The sequence below is a fragment of the Protopterus annectens genome, chromosome 8.part0 (genome assembly GCF_019279795.1).
Source record: "Protopterus annectens isolate FY-2018-M chromosome 8.part0, PAN1.0, whole genome shotgun sequence".
Taxonomy (NCBI): domain Eukaryota; kingdom Metazoa; phylum Chordata; order Ceratodontiformes; family Protopteridae; genus Protopterus; species Protopterus annectens.
Genome location: NC_056741.1, coordinates 1,493,359,502 through 1,493,378,803, shown reverse-complemented (window position 1 = coordinate 1,493,378,803; position 19,302 = coordinate 1,493,359,502). Strand labels below are relative to the sequence as shown.

General features: G+C 36.5%; 1 protein-coding gene across 2 annotated transcripts in view; it reads right to left on the bottom strand.

The window, feature by feature from the left end:
- The window catches only part of HTR3A (5-hydroxytryptamine receptor 3A), a 233,366-nt gene that overhangs the window by 57,785 nt on the left and 156,279 nt on the right, over positions 1–19,302 (bottom strand). The window contains exons 8-9 of one of the 2 annotated variants that reach the window (XM_044081074.1): positions 4,973–5,194; positions 3,955–4,029 (exon numbers count right to left, since the gene is read on the bottom strand). In XM_044081074.1, the coding sequence (XP_043937009.1) occupies positions 3,955–4,029; positions 4,973–5,194 (297 nt within the window). The remainder of the gene's footprint in view (positions 1–3,954; positions 4,030–4,972; positions 5,195–19,302) is intronic. The other variant, XM_044081075.1, reaches the window with a different exon arrangement.

The following is a 19,302-nucleotide window of genomic DNA, read 5'->3' as shown; positions in this document are numbered from 1 at the left end:
GGTATCAATGACTCTGTTTCTATTGATTCTTTTTTAAAAATGAAACAGAAGTGTGTGAGATAAATCATGTGACTGGTTGTACTGAAGTCATGTGATGTGATGTACACCCTGTTTAAACTATTTGTGTTTTATTATTTTGTTCTGATGAAGTCTACGACATATGTGGATGAAATAGCTCAGCTTTTTTAATTAGATTATTTAGTGTTTCTGTGAAGAAGTGGAGATTTTCTATTTTTGAAATTCAGAGAGAAGGATAAGATACTAGATTAGAAAATAAAGGGGTAGTGTAGAGGAAATAGTAATAGTTGTCATGGGATAGCTGAATCTCCCTTTAGCAGACTTGGAGATTTTAAGCTCTAGGCCAAAAATAAAGTTGCACTTGACTGAACTCTTGGAACATGAGGGGTACAATTAACTAGTGTGAACATGTTCCAGAAAGGATGCATTTCTGGATGTGTGCCTAACAAACGTGGAAGGGGTTATTAGTATCTGAGTGAACATGCTATTAGCTACCAATGATCATATCACTGCATGATTTAGAGTTTGGGGAAAGTTAAGGGCAAATCTGGTGAAGGATTTAACATACTGGCTTAGGATAAACTGAGGAGTGGGCTAAAGATCAGTTAGGGGACCAGGGACAAAATAAGGGAGTAAACAAGCTCTAGTAGTGGGTCGGGGATGCAGTATCGATGGTTATGGACAATGCTTTGAGGATGAGTCAAAGATGCAAAATAGGACAAGTTCAGTGAGGTTACACGGGGGGCTAAAGGGGACAAATAAAGCAAAAGACATGGTATACTAGAGATGTAAGAGAGTGGATGGGAAGATGAAGGAGGCACAGTGCAAGGAGGCATACAGAAGGGCAGCAATGAAGGTGGGGATAGCAAATCCACAAGCTGAAAGGAATATGGCAGAATGTGTCAAGATGAGGAACAGAAGCATCTGGGAGTAGGAGGTTGACATAATGGTTAAGGTGTTTACCTTATAGATACAAGGTGCAGGGTTTGAGTCTCACATGGGTTAATTGGCTAGGCCTAAAATGGCCCACAATTGCAGTTAGCCATTAGTACTAGTCTATGATCCTAACTATATAACATAAAGAAGAAATTGAGAGGCAGACCTTGTGAATCTGATCAAAGATGGGAAGGAGGTCATGGAGTAATGAGAAAAAGCAGAGCAAGTGAATGTTCAGTGTGTTTACAGTGGAGAGTAATGGGAGGGTTTTATGCATGGTGGGAGGCAGAGAGGAGACAGCAGTAAATAGACACTAGGATTGTGTGGGATGAGGCTGAGAGAGGAGTTGCTTCCCTAATAAAGAATAAATTGGTAGGGACTGATAATCACCCTCACATCCACAGTAAACTCTCTAATCTGTTAGGAAGTCTCTTGACTGTCATTTTCAACAGATATCTTCATAGTGCAGAGGTGCATGAACATTGCAAGCCACCCACTGTGATTTCCTTGGTGGTGAGAGTTTGAAAAATCTGAGAATTAACAGGACTGTTATCCTACCAACAGTGGCAGGGTATGTTACAGAAAAAATCTTGAGATAAAAGCTGGATACTTTCTTAGATGGCAATAATCTCTAGGACAAAACTCAGCATGAGCTCCTTTCCAGCTGGAACCACCTGACAAACCTGATTATTTCTGTTTGTGGGTTACAAGAGAACTTAGCAAGGAAGTTCCAGCAAATGTGGTATATATGGACTTCAGCAATACCTTTGGCTCAGTCTCACTCAAGGGCTGCTAGAAGAACTGGAGTGTTTGGTGAAGGAGGAAGACTAAGTAGCTGGATTGTTTCATCCTTAAATGAATAGAGTACAGAGGTTGTGATGAGAGTGGCTATGTCTGGAATAAGGAAAAAAATAGCTGAGTACCACATGGGACAGTCTGGGAGCAGTTCACTACCATACCTCTCAACTTCTTACAGTAGGACATCTGGACAAACTCATAAATATAAGTGGGACAAAGGCCCAAAAAGAGGGACAAGTTTTAAATATTGCTCTTACAAACTTAGAAGGTTCCTAGAATAACAGGTTTTTTATTAGCATTAATTTTCTAAAGGGTATGAAGTCTGAAACTCAAATGCTTGTCATTATTTTCTATGTTCAATCTTTGATGATTTGCCAGAAAACCACAATTTTATAAAAACATGGACCAAACATATGAGGCAAAAATCTGGACATTCTGCAAAAATCTGTACAGTTGAGAGGTATGTACTGTGCTCATATTTCAGACATATCTGTGGGAACAGAGAAGAGGATCATTCTCTTTGTTGATGACACCAAAGACTGGTGCAATGGAGAGTGACAGGGGAAGAGTCTAGAGAAAGATTTAGAAAAGCTGACTAAGTAAGCTGAAGGGTGTTAACTGAGGTTCATTGCGAACAAATGTAAAACACTGCGTTTTGGCTGCAACAAACCTTGTGTGAAAAAGCAGTTGGAAGCATACGTACTGTAATAGAGGAGGAAAGATAAGAGGAAAGATATCTGAAAACCTAGATCACACCTGGACTGGATTAATGGGAGTAGAATGAGAGGAGTGTGAGAGCATCCAACAGAATGCTGGGATATGTCAGCAACACAATGCATTCTAGAATCCAAAAAGTAAAGTTTCGGTTGTACTGAGCCCTTGCTGGGTAACATCTTTTGTACTGTGTGTAGTTCTATAGGCCAAAAAGTAGAAGATCAGACAGATGGAATGAATCCAGAAGAAAGACGGTAGAATGAAAAGCATATGACAAGAGCTCAGTGAAGCTAAAGATGTTCTTACCTGAGACCAAAAGAGATGAGGGCACATGATATGGGTGAACAAGATCATGTGACAAGGTTATCCTGAGCAGAAAAGGTAGAAGGAGCAAGAAAGTGCATACACAGGAGACAACAGAGACTAACCAATCCTTAGATTTGCCTTCACTGTGGGGGCTTCAAACCCAATAAATGGACTACCAGGACTGATGGTTGAGAAAAAAATTAGAGAGAGACATTTAAGAGGGCACAGCACAGATAAAGACACATGCATTTGCCCCTTTCTGATGCCAGCTTGACCATTTGCTGCCTACTGCTGCGTCTAATGTTTACCACTTTCTTTGTTAGTGTAACCTCCTGGATTATTGACCAGTATCCATCTGGGATAATCAGCGGAAGAAAGAGAAGTGAAAGGGAGAATTGCAGACTTGGAACCGGAGCGAAGTTGTGTGTGTGTGTGTGTGTGTGTGTGTGTGTGTGTGTGTGTGTGTGTGTGTGTGTGTGTGTGTGTGTGTGTTTGTTGTGTATGTGTGTTGTGTGTGTATGTGTGTGCATGTATAGATATAAAATGTATGTGTGCATATAGTATATGTATGTGTGTATATATAGATTTATAATAAATACTGCTAGTAAGATGGCTGTTTTGATTATGAAGCTTAACCCTCCCCCAAAGTGCTAGGAAATGTAACTTATGAGGCATGCAGTGGTGTTGGAGGGATACACCCCTGCTTCCCTTTTTGTACCCATCCATCATGCACTTTGGCCAGCACCCTTATCAATGGAGTAGTCTGTGACCTTTAGAAATACCACAGCACATGACTACACTTTTCCCTGTAAGATAAGTAACAGTCATTGCCTCATCATTGGCTCCTTCATTGCCATGGCCAGTAATCAAACCCTGTTCATCTGGAGTTGACTGTGACAGATAAGAAAGGGTAAGAGAGAGGTAGATAGAAAGGAAATGGGGTAAAATTATTGGATGCACTTAAAAGTCAGACTAAATAAGCATACTGTCTTCTTCTGCTTTGGGGAAATGCAATGTAGTGGTCATTCTTGGTTCAGATATAGTCTTGTTGTATAGATAATCCAGGCTTCCCAGCTGTAATACAGGAATACTAAGAAAATTATTTTTCAAGTATCTATCTAAACAGACAGGATGAAGTATTCTCTAATTCTGTATAGTATATCACTGTTAGACTGCAGTTACCTCTTTGATTTTCAGATTCATTTCCACCTTGCATTTCAAATGCCTTCATAAATTTCTTCTGACCTTTATGGTCATCTGCAGGAAAACAGAATTAGTATTGCTTAGAACTCTTCTGTCCCAACAAGTCCTGCTGAAAGGAAAGCCACAGCTTGGTTTTGCAGTGGTGGTAATTTCATGTCATAGGAAGGATTATGAAGCCACCACCAGACCGTTATAATACCAGGTAAACAATCAGCAATACAAGTAAAAAAAAAACAAACAAAAAAAAAATAGACTGCATGGTTTGGATCAATTTATCAACAGACTGACATCCTAAGTAATTTGTTAAGAGGAGGCAAATACAGGCATTTTCTGAAAAATAAAAGTTAAACTCAGTTGATCTCGCATTCTAAAGTTAATTTGGAAGTACTGACTTAATTTAGGTGCCATGTTAAAATTATGTCTGAAATTAAATTTATACTGTGTCTTAATTTTATGTTTATAATCCTGAAAATTTAGAAAGCTAATTAAATAAAAGGCATCAAAATACAAATTTTTGTGTAGAATATATAACCCAAGTATACACAGAAATTGAAGCTGTCTACCCACTATGTGACAGCTATGTTTTGTACCTCTGTGGAGTTGCACTGAGTTATTATGTTGCAAAAACATACAGAACATGGTCACAGATGGTCTAGTACAGTACAACTTATTATTAATTATATATATATTATTACACTCCTGTTGTATGGCACACTGCACTACTGTTTACACTCCAGTGATGGCATAGTTGTAGGTAACAAAACTGGCATTCATTTTGGATTACATTTTAAAATTCATTTAAACATTGTTCTACAACCACAACTCTGTATAAGCCCACTGAAGACAAAATGTTCTTGTGTGATCAATTTGATATGTCTTATTGCTTTCGCCAAATCAGACCATTATTGCATACATAATACAGATATGACTGAAATGTATCAGCTTTCTCTGTGTGTTGTGTGGCAAAAATGCTTTTTATATCCCTGTTTTTGCCCACCTGAGGTTGTCACATGCCGTGGAGCTTCTGTGATTGACTCCTGAATAGACTGCAGTTTTTTGCTGTGAATGCAGAGTAGAACTGTTGCTTTCCTAAGGACTAGATCCTTCAACCACTCTGGCACGTGAGGCTGGAGGTCCTGTTTATGTACCAGTCGTACTATCAAGATTGTTTCTGTCAGGCTAATCAGCAGAAGAGCCATGCAGACCACGAAATACACACCTAGAGAAAGATGGATGAGGCAGACAGAGACAGAGGGAGAGAGAGAGAGAGAGAGAGAGAAGGTGAAAGTGTGAGAGATGGCAAGGTATTACATTTAGCTTTCTAATAAGCTGAAACCATAACTACAAACTGAAATGGTATTTATATATTTCTAACATGCTTGTTTTTTTCTCAGAGACTAGTGCTAATTTATCTCAAAGCATACTTTTATCTTGTTTTTTTTCATGATATATATATATTTGCTATAAATGTTAAGTGCAGTTTATTCATTACCTAAACAACAATACAAGGTGAAATAAAGGGAACCAGGCATCAATTCTGCATTTCAATAAGATTAACATTCTATGATACAAAGATACATTTTCAAGCTTTCTTTGTCATTTATATTAAAAATGGATGTGAAAAGCAGAAGTCATAGATACATATTCAAAGAAGGGGGTCTAACATCATACTAAGCCATTACCAAATTGTTCTGAACATTGCAGGGGCTTTTATTGCCGTTCTGACATGATGATATTCACTCATTTCTGAAACCTGATGGCTTGCTGTTATTTATATGTTACAGAAACAGGTTATTTATGTACTGCTAATTAAAAAGTTTAATACTATATACCATGGTGATTTTGAGTCCCCAATTAAATTAGTTTCAAACAATTTAACCAGCAAATGTATAAACTCTCACTCCCCAAACTAAAAAGAATAGTAATAACTTAATTTACTGTTAATGCCTATAAAAAAATGAAAACAGTTTGCAATATACTACTTTCTTCAGGACTAGAGTGGTTAAAGGCAGCACTAAAAATCTACATTTCATTGTGTGTCTCTTAAGGGTAGAGTCTGCCATATGGTTTCACAGTGCTGAAGTGCTTAACATTACTCTTGGTTGTCCATTTCAGTCTTTCTGTCCATGTGGATTTCGACAGACACTCCAGTTTCCTCCCATACCCTAATGATGTGCCAAAGGTGAATTGGTGATCCTCCAAATTGCTGTGGGGTGGGGTGTATGAGTTGTTTAGTGTTACTGTTATGGAAAGGGTATAGCCAAGCTTTCAAAAACACAAGTATATTATAAATATATTCTGACTGGCTTCATGTGTCTTTACAACTTAAAATATTTATTATGTCACCTTATTGCGTAAATAATTTTCAAGTATTTATTCATTATATTCTGAATTAGCAAATGCATTTAACCATTGTTTCACAGTATTTCTTTATTTTGCAAATTACCAAAGAGAAACATTTAAGATATTCTAGGGGACTGACTGATTCTATGCACCTAGGCACTTAGTCTTCATGTAGACACTTAGGCTGGTATTCATAGTCAGTCATGCAAATGCACTTAGGCTATCCAAGATGTTTGTGGATGAGGACAGCTGAGCTGCTATTCATAGAGGCCATTTACAGAAATGAGCAATGACTTAGAATGTACCTCTGCGAATGTGTGAATGATGAGATGGAAATGAGGGATGATGTAAACCTCCACATGCTAATGAAATATGTTGTATGCCATTTATGATTCACAGTCATATTTTCCCACTTTTCTGTGCTGATCACAGATGCGCTGTATAAACAGAAGCCAAACCAAATCTATTAGAGTTGCAATCAGTGAAAATGCAGTCATTGTTGCTGGCATTGCTATTTCCAGGTCTGACTTGCTTATCTTGGCTGGGCCAAAACCGTTTTCTCCCTTTGGTGCTCACCGGCCAAGAAGGCAAAAATATAAGCAAAAGCAAAGGGTAACTCATTATAAATTAAAACAAAAACAACTGGCAACTTCACTGAAGACTGAATCCACAAAGTTTAATGAAGCACTTTTCGTCCAAATACTTCTTTGAACTTCATCAGATACTAGCATTTACAAAAATCAAGTTTAAATAGTCCTGTTTAACCATGATTAAAATCAGCTGGTCTCTCCATCTTAAAATTTAAAGGAACAGTAGTTAAAATAGCATTGTGAACATAATATGCATTTTCCTGTTCTTTAAAACTGCCTTATTTAACAAGCAAATGAATACATTTATCGCAGCAGCAATATGGTGAAAATCATATACGAAAATTGTGCAAAAATGTAAAGAGTCTCCTCATTTATCTAACCGTACATTATAAACATTTTCAAATAAAAAATTAATAAGTAAAACATAATTTCTATAATGTTGTTACTACAGTATTTCATCTCATTAAGCTTTTCAGTTTTAAACAGCATGTGATAGAACACGTCGTTCAATCCTGGAAAGTTATAAGCATTGAGACGAATTTGCCAGAGCAATTCCAACTTTTCTAATAATAAGTTGAACAGACCCCCTTTTGGATTACTGCCCACTTCATCAAGTATCCAAAATTTAAATGCATGTTCTGGATATTGTTCTATATGCTTTGTTAAAGCATTGTCCAGTTTGTGTTTATTAATACAATATATATGTTCGTATATGTGGTCTGTCATTCTACTCTCGGTTTTACTGACGTAGAATGAATCACAATTTTGACATTTAGCCACATATATGTTCATATGTTAATTTTGGGCTTGCAATTAACTTTTCTTCTGTTACTCATATGTGTGTTGTATATGTGCAGTGATGCAACTACATGAATGTATTTGCAATAGGGGCAATAGGGGCAACTACCACATTGTTTCATCCCTATTGCATATGATTGAATCCTGCACTCACTTTCAAATATATTCTTGAGTGTTCTACCCTTCTTAGTAATGAATCTTGTTTCTGTACCCAATTTGTCCACTATTAGTTTGTCCTCTAACAGAATATTCCATTTTTTTTATCAGTATGTTTTTTATGTGACAATAATCAAGGTTAAAAGTTGTAATATAGCTCATTGAGAAATCAGTTTGATTCATACCTGTCCCAATGATTGTGTCCTGGACCTGATTTTCCATATCAACCTAGTAGTCATTTAACTCAGTAGGGTGTTGTATACTCAGAATGGGTATGTACACACCATTAATTATTTTCTCCACAACTTCTTCTATTAGTTTGTCAATCAAAGTACTCTGGTATGCTCTTTTTGTGAATAATTTCTTCAAGAAATGACACTCACTATGGAAGTCCTCATCTGTAGACACTACATGAGTGTCATGTCAGCTTGTGCTTCACTTTGTGTTGCACTGTCACTTTCTGCAGAGTTACTAACATATTGTGGGTTGTGCCAATTAACTTGGAGGCTGCCTGCCACTTTTCTCAGGATGCCTCATAAAATATAACTATTTTAGCAGCAGTAGCAACACCTATTCTACTGCTGATATCATACAAATTTATTGGTATAGTTAAATTTTTTTTTTCTGATGCTGGCCATGTAAAAAAAAAATATTTGAAAACATAAATAGTAATGAAATAGCATTCAGTAATGTATGCTTACAGAGGGGCGAGTGGGACACTTACCATGCACAGTGCCTTCATTTCCATTCTGATGTACAAGATTCACCTAATACTAATTAATTGTGATGTGTTTAATTACATCATTCCTTTTTAGTAGACAATTCTCTATATATAAACATATGTTATTGATTTTAAACCAACCTTCATGAGCAGATGAGTGTTGCTGCTGCAGACATTGGTAATACGAATCAGTGTCCACACCACCTCTAGTTATTCCTGTTCTACCATCTGTGCCATAGTCATCTCCACAGATGGATAGGAAGGTATTCCTCATCTGGTGTTAACTCAATAAGATTCAGAGCCCCCATAGCAGTAAAGGAAATTGCATTCTGCCTGGCCTTGCTTCTAGCACATGGTACCTTATCATTTGCCCTTTTCTTGCACTGTGTCAGTCCTCAATTTCTGCTATTCACTGCATTAATATCAATAACTAATTGATAACATGCCTTGCTCCTCTCGGCTTGCCTGGCCCCCTTTACCAAAAATAAGTTTCCCATATGTCCTAGATGCTGCCTGGAGGGCACAGTTTTGTTTGTAGCCAAAGTTATTTTTTCTCTGCTATGATTTGTTATTTTCCATCATTATATGTAAAAAGGGCCGCAGTCATAAAGTTTGACAATGTTTGGATGTAATCAGCTTTTAAAGTACAAATCACTGGCTGAGTCTTCCTGCCTCCCACATCAAATAAATATGTAACACAAATCAAATAATTACATGCATAAATCTCAGTATTGCCACATAAAATTGCAAAATATTACTTGCAGTTCATTCAGGTCATGAATGCAATTACTTTTGTCACAAAAAGTATCTTTGCCCTACCCTCTGCCTTTATCATAATACTGCCATTTTTCATTTATTACTATCATTCCAAATATCTCCAATTCATCGTATATTCATATTGATATCCTTAGCACTGCAAAACATCATTAGTACATTATTGCATTTATACCTAGGCATGCACAGTCAATAAATTATACCATAGTAATGATCCTTTTCTGTGATCAGTAATCATTTCCACTGTTGCTGCCATGAAATCCATCTTCCAAATGACACAAATGCAGCAATCAGTCGTTGGCATCATAACATGCACATCATATATGTAAAGTCATTAGATATGACCAATAACTCATTACTAAAATATATTTTTAAGTTTATTATTAAATTATATTTTTTAAACATTTCCTTACTTTAACAAGTCTGATGTATCCTAATGCATTTGCCACCTATCTTGGTTATTGGTGAATTAATATGGCAATGCTGAACTTTCTGGTGTAAATTCAAGGCCCTTTACAGGTATTATATGCAAATCAGGCTAATTTATATTCCTCTCTACAAATCATAGTAGTATGCCAACCTGTTCAACAATGTATTGGCAAATTTAATTTTTTCACCGATCATGAAAGTGGTGCCAAAGTGAATGATCACCACAAACTTTTCTGAGAAATGTTGTTTCACTTCTATATTACCTATCAATCAGACACATTTGTACAGCAAAGGAAATGCAAACTTCCATGAATTGTGACATTTCTGAGTTTGTGAATAAGTTATACCTGAACAGAGCATAATATTTTGGAAACAATATTTCACACACATTTCATACATTTAGTTTTCTATTGCATGACAGTGAATAGTGGCACAGTTTTATATGAATTCATACAACTATGCACATATAAGAGAAAAGAAAAAAGAGGTTATTGCTTTGACAGGAGTACATACATATAATAAAACTGCAGATACAGGTAAATAAGAATTACCTTCTCTCTTCTAATTACAGCTGAGGAAGAGTTTGTGTCTAATCACCAGCATCAGCTAAGAAGAGTAGAAAGGCCAGTTGACTCGTCTGGTAAGTATAACAAAAATCTAAGAGAATTCTGTCTTACTAGTTTGTAATATGTGTAAGAAGCATAAAAAAGCATTTGAAATCCTTATTTTATTTTAAAAAAAGAGACTTATGTCAGTGCATAACTGTTATATTTTTACAACTGTTTTCTGTATTATAAATATATTATTGTATATTTGTATATGAAAGAAATGCAATTGAAACTATTACAGTTCAAGCTAATGTTACAAATATAAATGGCATTCCCCTGTTTTTAACTGATTACTTCTGATAATTACAAAGGGTATTTTCAGTACTGTATTGAATGAATTGTGTGTACAGAACTTATTTTATTTATTTATTTTTATTTTATTTTACATTTGTTGACTGGAATAGTCCGACTGGATTCATGTCCATTTTCAGCAGAGGCCCGGCGAGAAAAGCTCCAAGATAAGCAGTTAAGATTGCAGATACAATATATACAGTGGTTACATACTTAACAAATTTTACAAATTCCAAGATTAGAGATAATCCCAGGTGTAAATCCAGATTAAGTCACACAACTAAGCTCAATTATAGTTATTAACTCATAGTAGAGGAGAGTTAGTCTGGTTTGATACATTGACATAACCAGTTTAGTGTCAAATATTGTTTGAGTCTTATCTTAAATTGAGTCACTGGCTGAGTTATTAGTTTTGCTAGTCTGAACTAGCAGTCTGTTAGAAGATCGAAGAGGCCTGGGATTGTTATCGGGGTGATAATGTTTTTTAGTGCAGGAGTATTGTCCGGATTGTAAAAGATTTTATATGTCATAATCAATTGGTTATACTGGATCAAGCTGGACTGTTCTAGCCACCCAAGCTGGTTTAGATTGATACAGTGGTGTGTCCTATAAGGCAGATCAGTGGCAAATCACATATCGTTGTAGCAGATAGAGAGTTTGTTGAGGACAGACTTGTTTAAATTAGAGAGTAAAGGGGATGTGTACAGAACAGTTGAAAGTAGGTGAGAATGAGTTACGGCAATTCTAGCAAGTGGGGTTAAGAAGGCTTTTATCCTGTAAAGTGACCCTAGTTTTTTATTGATGGTTTGATTAACATGCAGGTCAAAGTTAAGATTGTTATCTATGATAATACCTAGTAGTTTTGTAGAGGTGTCTGGGGAGATTATAGTGCCATTATTGGATTTTATGGTAAAGTTAAACGGAATAGACCTATGAACTGGCTGATGCTTGAATTAGAAAACTGCAGTTTCTATTCTTGCACAAGGTGTCTGGACTCACTTTTCTAATACTGCCACTGCAGTACAACTTGAGGGGGGGCTGCACTTCTTAGTATGTCACCTTTCAGTTGAAACAGAGCCCCCCACCCGCTTGCTATGGTGGGAGTTCAGGCAGCTGTGAAGAACTCAAACACTTATTAAAAACTCTACACACCATTCACTGGTAAAGAACTGCTACAGAAAACAGATAGACACCATACCATTATTAAAACACTAAATGTTGCTTTAACCACACACAAAAAAACTACCCCTACTAGCCTTAAATATTGTCCTCCTCTACCAAGGGACTCATCCTGTTTTGTCCTCTTGCATAACGTCTAGGAAGACTTGTGCATAAGCAGACACTTCATGATACTAGATGCATAATCTCCACAATTCACAGTAATGAGCATTAATTAATCTTTACAATTATCAATACATCCATTTTGCACAAATGGTGTACAGAAAATATTCCTGTGTACAATTCTGCACACTATACATTTATGGAAGGGTTACAAAGATTATTAAGATAATATTCAGGTGCACACCAAGTCGCATCAAAAATAATTTGGCATGTACATACATCATTTACCACTTCAGTTAAATGTTAACCTTAAAACTAATGTCCTAGTAATACTTTTTTACTTACATGGACTGCAGGACCAGGACATTTCCTTTCATGAAAATTGAATACGCACTCCCCATCAAGTAGTCATAAGTATTTGCCATATGAATTCATATGAAGTGGGCATAAACACTACTCATTTCACTCTTCCCATGCATACAAGCTCTTCCCAAATGACTACTTCCATTGAATGTATAAGCACTTCCCATACACAGGTTTTACTTCAATAAAGATTTTAACTGTAATATTTCAATAGTATATGAAATGGCATGTAAACATGATGTGTGGCTTTATTGTGCATCTTCTCTTTTGTCTCTCCTAACCCCTTTTTTTCTCTGTTTTTCTTAGTTTGGTTATGCATTTCTTTCATCTTTGTTGTTTTTGTTTCTCTCCCAATTATTTTTATTTTTTACAAATTCAAATCCTTCTGGAGCAGGCCAGGCACGTGTACATCCCAGGCTAGGTAATGCTCACCCACTGCCTATCTGGGGATGACATCACAGGTTTGGGGTGCAGGCACCAGTCCTGAAGGCACCTTGGCATGTGGCAACATGGCAAGCCTTCACCAAAAGGGGGCTTTGGAGCTTGGTAGAGGATGCACTGGAGATAATGGAGAGAAGAATTCAGCCATTTGAAGCCTTTCTTCAGCATGTTGAAGACATGTTCTTCCAGTTGCTGCCAACCACTGCACCAACACAGGCCCCTACCCCCTCAACATCAGAGTCCTCCACTGCACCACCATCTAGCAGTGATGTGTTTGAGGCTCTGTGGACTGGGACTCCTGATGGAACTTCCTCAGCCCTTCTTCCCTTATCTTTTCTCCCATACCCTCTTACCTATTTCCCACCCACACTATCATCTTATATAAAAAAATATGAAAAAATGGGGGAGGTCTATCCCCTGACAAAAGCATAGTGCCTCTCCTCTCCCACATCCTCCAATATAAATCCTCTTGATGTCTTCCTGTCTCTGTTTGTTTTTCAGTCTTTCCTGTCTCCCCCTTCCTATTCTTTAATGAAACCATCAGGGTATCCACAAAAGAATAATCCCATATAAAACATCCTAACCCCACTTTTTTTAAATAAATAAATTAATTTTAATCAGTGAGCAGTCTGCAGCTTTCCTTAAACACTTGCCCATGATATTCAAAATAAATAAACAAAAGTAAAAACAAACTCTCAGCCTTTTGAGAAGGAATTCATAACTTCCTAGTGCTGAACTTTGCACACCTTACACTTTTGCAGGAAATGGGTGTGTTTTCAAAAAAGACTTCACTTTTCCTAATCATTGCAAATGACATTCTCTGCCCTTATTTGCATATTCGCAGATATGCTTAAGTCATTTGCAAAAGCCTGGGCTATGAATGCCAGCATCAGCCTTGATATTCAAGCCTTAAAACAGGTATGCATGTGCTTATTATACAACAAGCAGCACCATGTCATACTGCAATAATTACTTATCTAATACCATGAGAAGAAAGAAATGCATGGCTTTACTGTTGTAGTACTCAGTCACCTCCTTTTTGTACTGTTTGTCAAAGCTGCCATATATCCATCATCCATCCATTTTCCTGTAACCTGTTTTATTATTTCTGGTATTGTAGGGATGTCCGAGCCTATCCCAACACCGATGAGTTTTAAGCAGTGAAGCAAACTCTGGACAGGAAGCTGGTCTGTCAGAGAATACACATGATCTATTACACTCTGCATGCAAATTACCAGGCAATACATAGGACTCCCCATTTTTTTTATAAAATTCTTTGTCACTTAATATGTTTTATTATCAATTTTGTTACAGTGTGTAATGTCCTAATACATTGATCTTTGAGTATATTATTAATTGCTTGGTTAGAGTAAAAGCTACTGGACAGTGGTGCAGCGGTAAACATTATCACCTCACAGCAAGAGGTTTTCCGGTTCAATTCTTGGATGGGGTGCCTTTTCTAAGGAGTCTGCATATCCTCCCTGTGTTCATGTTGGTTTCTTCCAGGTGCTCCAGTTTCCTCCCATATTCCAAACATATGCGTCTGGAGCATTTCTCCTTGGGTCTCTGCTGAAAATGGACTCTGTCCTAGTCAGACCTTCCTGGTAAACAAATGTTAAATAAATAAAGTGTGTTTATATACTTTATACATCATCTGTGCCTGAATAGTATTTTGTAATTGACACATCTAAAAACTTGAAAGAAATATACTGTTTTACCTACTTTAATTTGCTTTATTCTTTTCAGCATTCCATGGATCCCGGAGCCTACCCCAGCAGTTACTGGACTAAAATCCTGAAGGCTTTTCTAAGTAAAGATAGGGGGTATTCAGAAAGGAACCCTAAATGGATTATTATAACTCAGTTATTTTACCAAATGATTAAACTGCTGTTTGCATATGTGGTAGCTGAAGTTTTTCCCATGCTCTTCCCTTTTCTAATACAATGCATTGGTTTTCAAAACTAAGTCTGCAGAAGTAATGAGTTTATTGATTTTAATATGAATAAAGTCACTATTTCTAATGAAAACATTGTTCCCGTCTTACTGCATACCTTCCAGCTGACCATCTGTGTGTGCGTGTGTGTGTGTGTGACTTGAAAATTTAGAAAAATATAATATATATATATATATATATATATATATATATATATATATATATATATATATATATATATATATAATAATATTATTTTAATACAGTTAATAGCAACAGTTAATATCTATTTTCCTGCACTAGACAGTGATCAAATAGTTGAACAGTTGAGTTTGGTATTGTAAGCTTAAACATGAAATCTTTTTAAATTTTTACATATTGGAATTTTGAATTTAAATACATTTGATACAGAAGAAATATTTGACACCTAGAGCTGATGAGGAGTTAACTGCAGATGCACCTGCCCATCTCCAGAATAAAATAAAATGGCCATTTAGTCTGTATGCATTCTATTATTAAAACCATTGTATAATCTTTTTCATCCTTACTAACAGTTACAGAATCATTGTTATGTAAACCATATTGTCATCTTCCTTCATTTAACACATTAGACACACACACATACACATATATATATATATATGTGTGTGTGTGCGTGTGTGTGTGTGTGTGTGTGTGTGTGTGTGTTTGTGTGTGTGTCATATTTCTGAGTTAGAATATGACAAAACCATATGCAAAAGTTTAAGTAATAGCAGCAAATAGCATGTATTTGTGTAAAATAAATCAGTATTCCAATATATTAATTATTACTGAATAGGTATACAACAATTTATATCTGCTTCTGGCTTTTCCTGGTTAGGGGGTCGCCACAGTGGATCACCTGTCTGCTCATGATTGGCAGTAGAGTTTTATGGTGTCGAGTTGCCAGCCTGGTGCCCAACCTTTCACAGAAGGCACACACACATGCACTCACACCTAGGGCCAATTTAGAGTGTCCAGTTCACCTACAGCATGTCTTTGGGATGAAACTGCAGCACCTGGAAGAAACCCACGCGACCACATGGAGTACATGCAGACTCCGCACAGAAGGCACCCCAGCCAAGGATCGAACCAGAGAATCTCTTGCTATGAGGCGGCAATGATAACCACTGCAGCTGCCCAATTTATATCTGCTCCAGAAGTCTATTAATCCATCCTTCTATCCATTCATCCTCATCCCCTCTTCCCATTATGTTGACTATATAAAATATATAGCACTACTGTTCTACCATTGCAGTATAAAGTGTCATGCAATAACAATTCCACACAGCCATTATTGAAATATGCAGATGTTTCTGCTAATCAACTTGCTGCATTAACTAGCACACACATTGGATATACTAGATATTTCATACAAGCATTAACAGAAGTGATACTGTCTACAGATAATTCTTTAGTAACTTCAGAAATTGCACCTCTGTTTAATTATTTTACATAGAGAAGAATGGAGGTGTTTAGAAATTTGCTGATTAGTAATGGTAGTTGCATCAATAGTGAAATCACTAATATTATTTTTACAGGGGTTGGTTAAAAAAGTAATATTTTTAGTGGAATTAAATGTCACCAGTTAAAGGGTACAGACAGGATTGAAGGTCACATTCTCTTTTTTACAAGTAGCTAATTATTGGGACTGTAGTTACTTTTTTTGAGGAATAATTAATTTAAAATGCAACTTTTATGTATTTTATAGAGGGCTTATTAATGACTTGGCTTGGTCCCACAGATTAATTTGTAAATGTATAAATTATTTGCAAGACAGTAATGTTACTTCAGCATTCAACATGTATTATAATAGATTGAATTTCTTAAGTGACTGGACTCATGAGATGACAGTAATTTGTTGGATGTCAAAATGGAGAATACTGAAGTGAAAATAGGAACTGTTGTCAACAGTAAGTTTTCACTACAGAGGTAATTTTTATGTCAATTATGTAGTTTTACTACAAGCAGATTTTCTTGTAAATAATAAGCACTTCTGCAGACAATATTACTAAGACTGAAGATTTCCCTCAAGTCAATTCAAAGTTCTAAAAGCCTTTGACTAAATGTAGAGAAACCATGAAACTCGAGAACTAACCTCATATTATACAGTGAAACTTAGGATGGTACCTCTTGCTATATTAGGATAATGCTGCGCTGCTTGTTGTAAGTAGTAAAACAGCAAATATGGACGCCAGATATAATTTCTGCATCTAAATTGTGTCCTAGAACATTATTTATAGATCCCTTAATAGTCAGACTTCCTAAAAGTTTGTTTGTTATTTCAGGCAACTGTTAAATGAATCCCGCTCATTTAGAAATGTAATGACACGTGTTTTATATGTCTGTACTCTTAAGTGCACTGATGAATGTGACAAGTAAAGAGAAAGGGGACATTTGTAAAGGAATAGTGCTGTGTGAAGCTCTAAATAATGCAGTCACATGTTCGTAAACTTTCCTATATATGTATATATATATATATATATATATATATATATATATATATATATATATATATATATATATATATATATATGTTCACTTTATAAGCACAAAATACTGAAATCTGGAAATTCAGTATCTCGAGTTCATAAAGTAGAAGGATTGGAAGACTGCAACCCCAGAAGCGCAAAATTCAAAATCTCGAATGTGGGAGATTTTGAATTAGCAGTTCTAGTGTTGAGCTGTGTTCGTGGATTCAGGTAAGTGTTTATGTTTAAGGTTGTGGGGTAGGGGCTGTAGTGTGTGTTGTTACTGTGATGTGTGTGTGCGAGAGGAATGTAGTTTGTGTGGTGGTGTTTCAGCCTGTGTGTATGTAGTGCGACCTTGTATTTAGAATATTTAAGTAGGGGGGTTTTGGGGTTGCAGCCCCCCACATGGGGGTGCAGGGGGCTTAACCCCTTCATATCATAAGGGTAGGTGTGTGTGCTTATTTAGTTGTGTGCATGTGTGTTGTAATGGTGTTTGAAAGTGTTGCGAGTTTGAATTTTGCGGTTTTGCGATTTCGGGATTTAGGGTTCGTGATTGTGTAGTGTCGAGTCTTTGGATTTTCTACTTTATAGGCTCAAGATTCTGTAATTCGAGATTTCAGAAGTTCAAGCTTATAAAGTGAATATATATATATATATATATATATATATATATATGCATGCGCACACACATATGCACTTTCTCTCCCTATAACATATATATATATATATATATATATATATATATATATATATATATATATATATATATATATATATATATATATATATATATATATGTGTGTGTGTGTGTGTGTGTGTGTATTTATATATATGGGTCTAGGGCACTGTAGTGAAGGCCCAGTGCCCCAACACACAGTAGGTTAATGCCATTTGGTTGACATAGACTAAGGGTTGACAGGTTTGCAAGACTGACAATCCCAGAGTAGGGGAATATTTCCTTTCTCTGGGAACTGTGTGATCCCAGACTTTGTATATGTAATTACTAAGGGATGTGGGGGTATAGGTGGGCTTGCTTCCAGCAAAAACACTTGCTGTTTGTTTAGTCTGTTCCAGAGTGATCCCTAGAGTGTGTGCAGAACATGTCAGTATTTGTGAGTGTGATGTTCAGATGTTGATCTGCAAGGTGTTGGGATGCTGTACATTCGATACAGTGTCCTAGACTCATATATATCTATATAGATATATCAAATAGCACAAATTTGACATTTCAGTATATCAATATATCAAAATCACTTAATTTAAATTATAAATAAACATTGAAAATTAATGAAAAAAGCCCCCTACACACACCCACTAATTAAATTTACTAATTCCAAGATCACACAACAGTTGAGGATACCCCACTGTTGGAGACCTCAAACTAACAGCTAGCATCTCACTCAGTAAGCAAATTTTAGAAACATATAAGCTTGTATATCCATACAAACATAAACACATATTCAGATAGAATTTAAAACAAAAACCTCTTGATCTAAGAGAAATAACCACATGGACACTAGAACAGAGTACATTACTGTGGCTTCTTGTGGGAAGGAGACACCTCATACTATGACCATTACCTGAAATTGCACCACATTCGTGACTGCCCCTACCATTATGGATTTTGACATTGTTTACCAATACTTCATTATCACTAATGTTATGTATAATAGTACTAAAGACATTAAGACCAGCAGAGCAAGACATATCTTGTGCATCAGACATTTCATGCAAGTTAAAATTGTTGTTAGCAAGACCCAGGACTATGTTGAGCTTTCTACAGAAGAGTTTTAGATCTGAGATCACATCGCACGTCCTCGCACGCTAGCCAACGATAAAGTTAAATCCTTTCCAGAGGACCTTGCTGGTAGTGTGATCCAGCAGTGTGCTGGAGAGATTAAAGATGTTTTCTGTGAACCCTCCTTGGTGGGGGTCCTCTGTCTGTGTGGGCCTGAAGCTGATTACAGGTGATGTTGCCCTCGTGTATGACCTCATCCTCTGCCCCTAGCATTATCTGTGCTGTTGCCACTGCTGTTGTGCCATTCCCTCTGACTGGAGGATGATTGCTCGTGATTATCACCCCTACTGTGGCCTCTGCCCCTTGGATTTG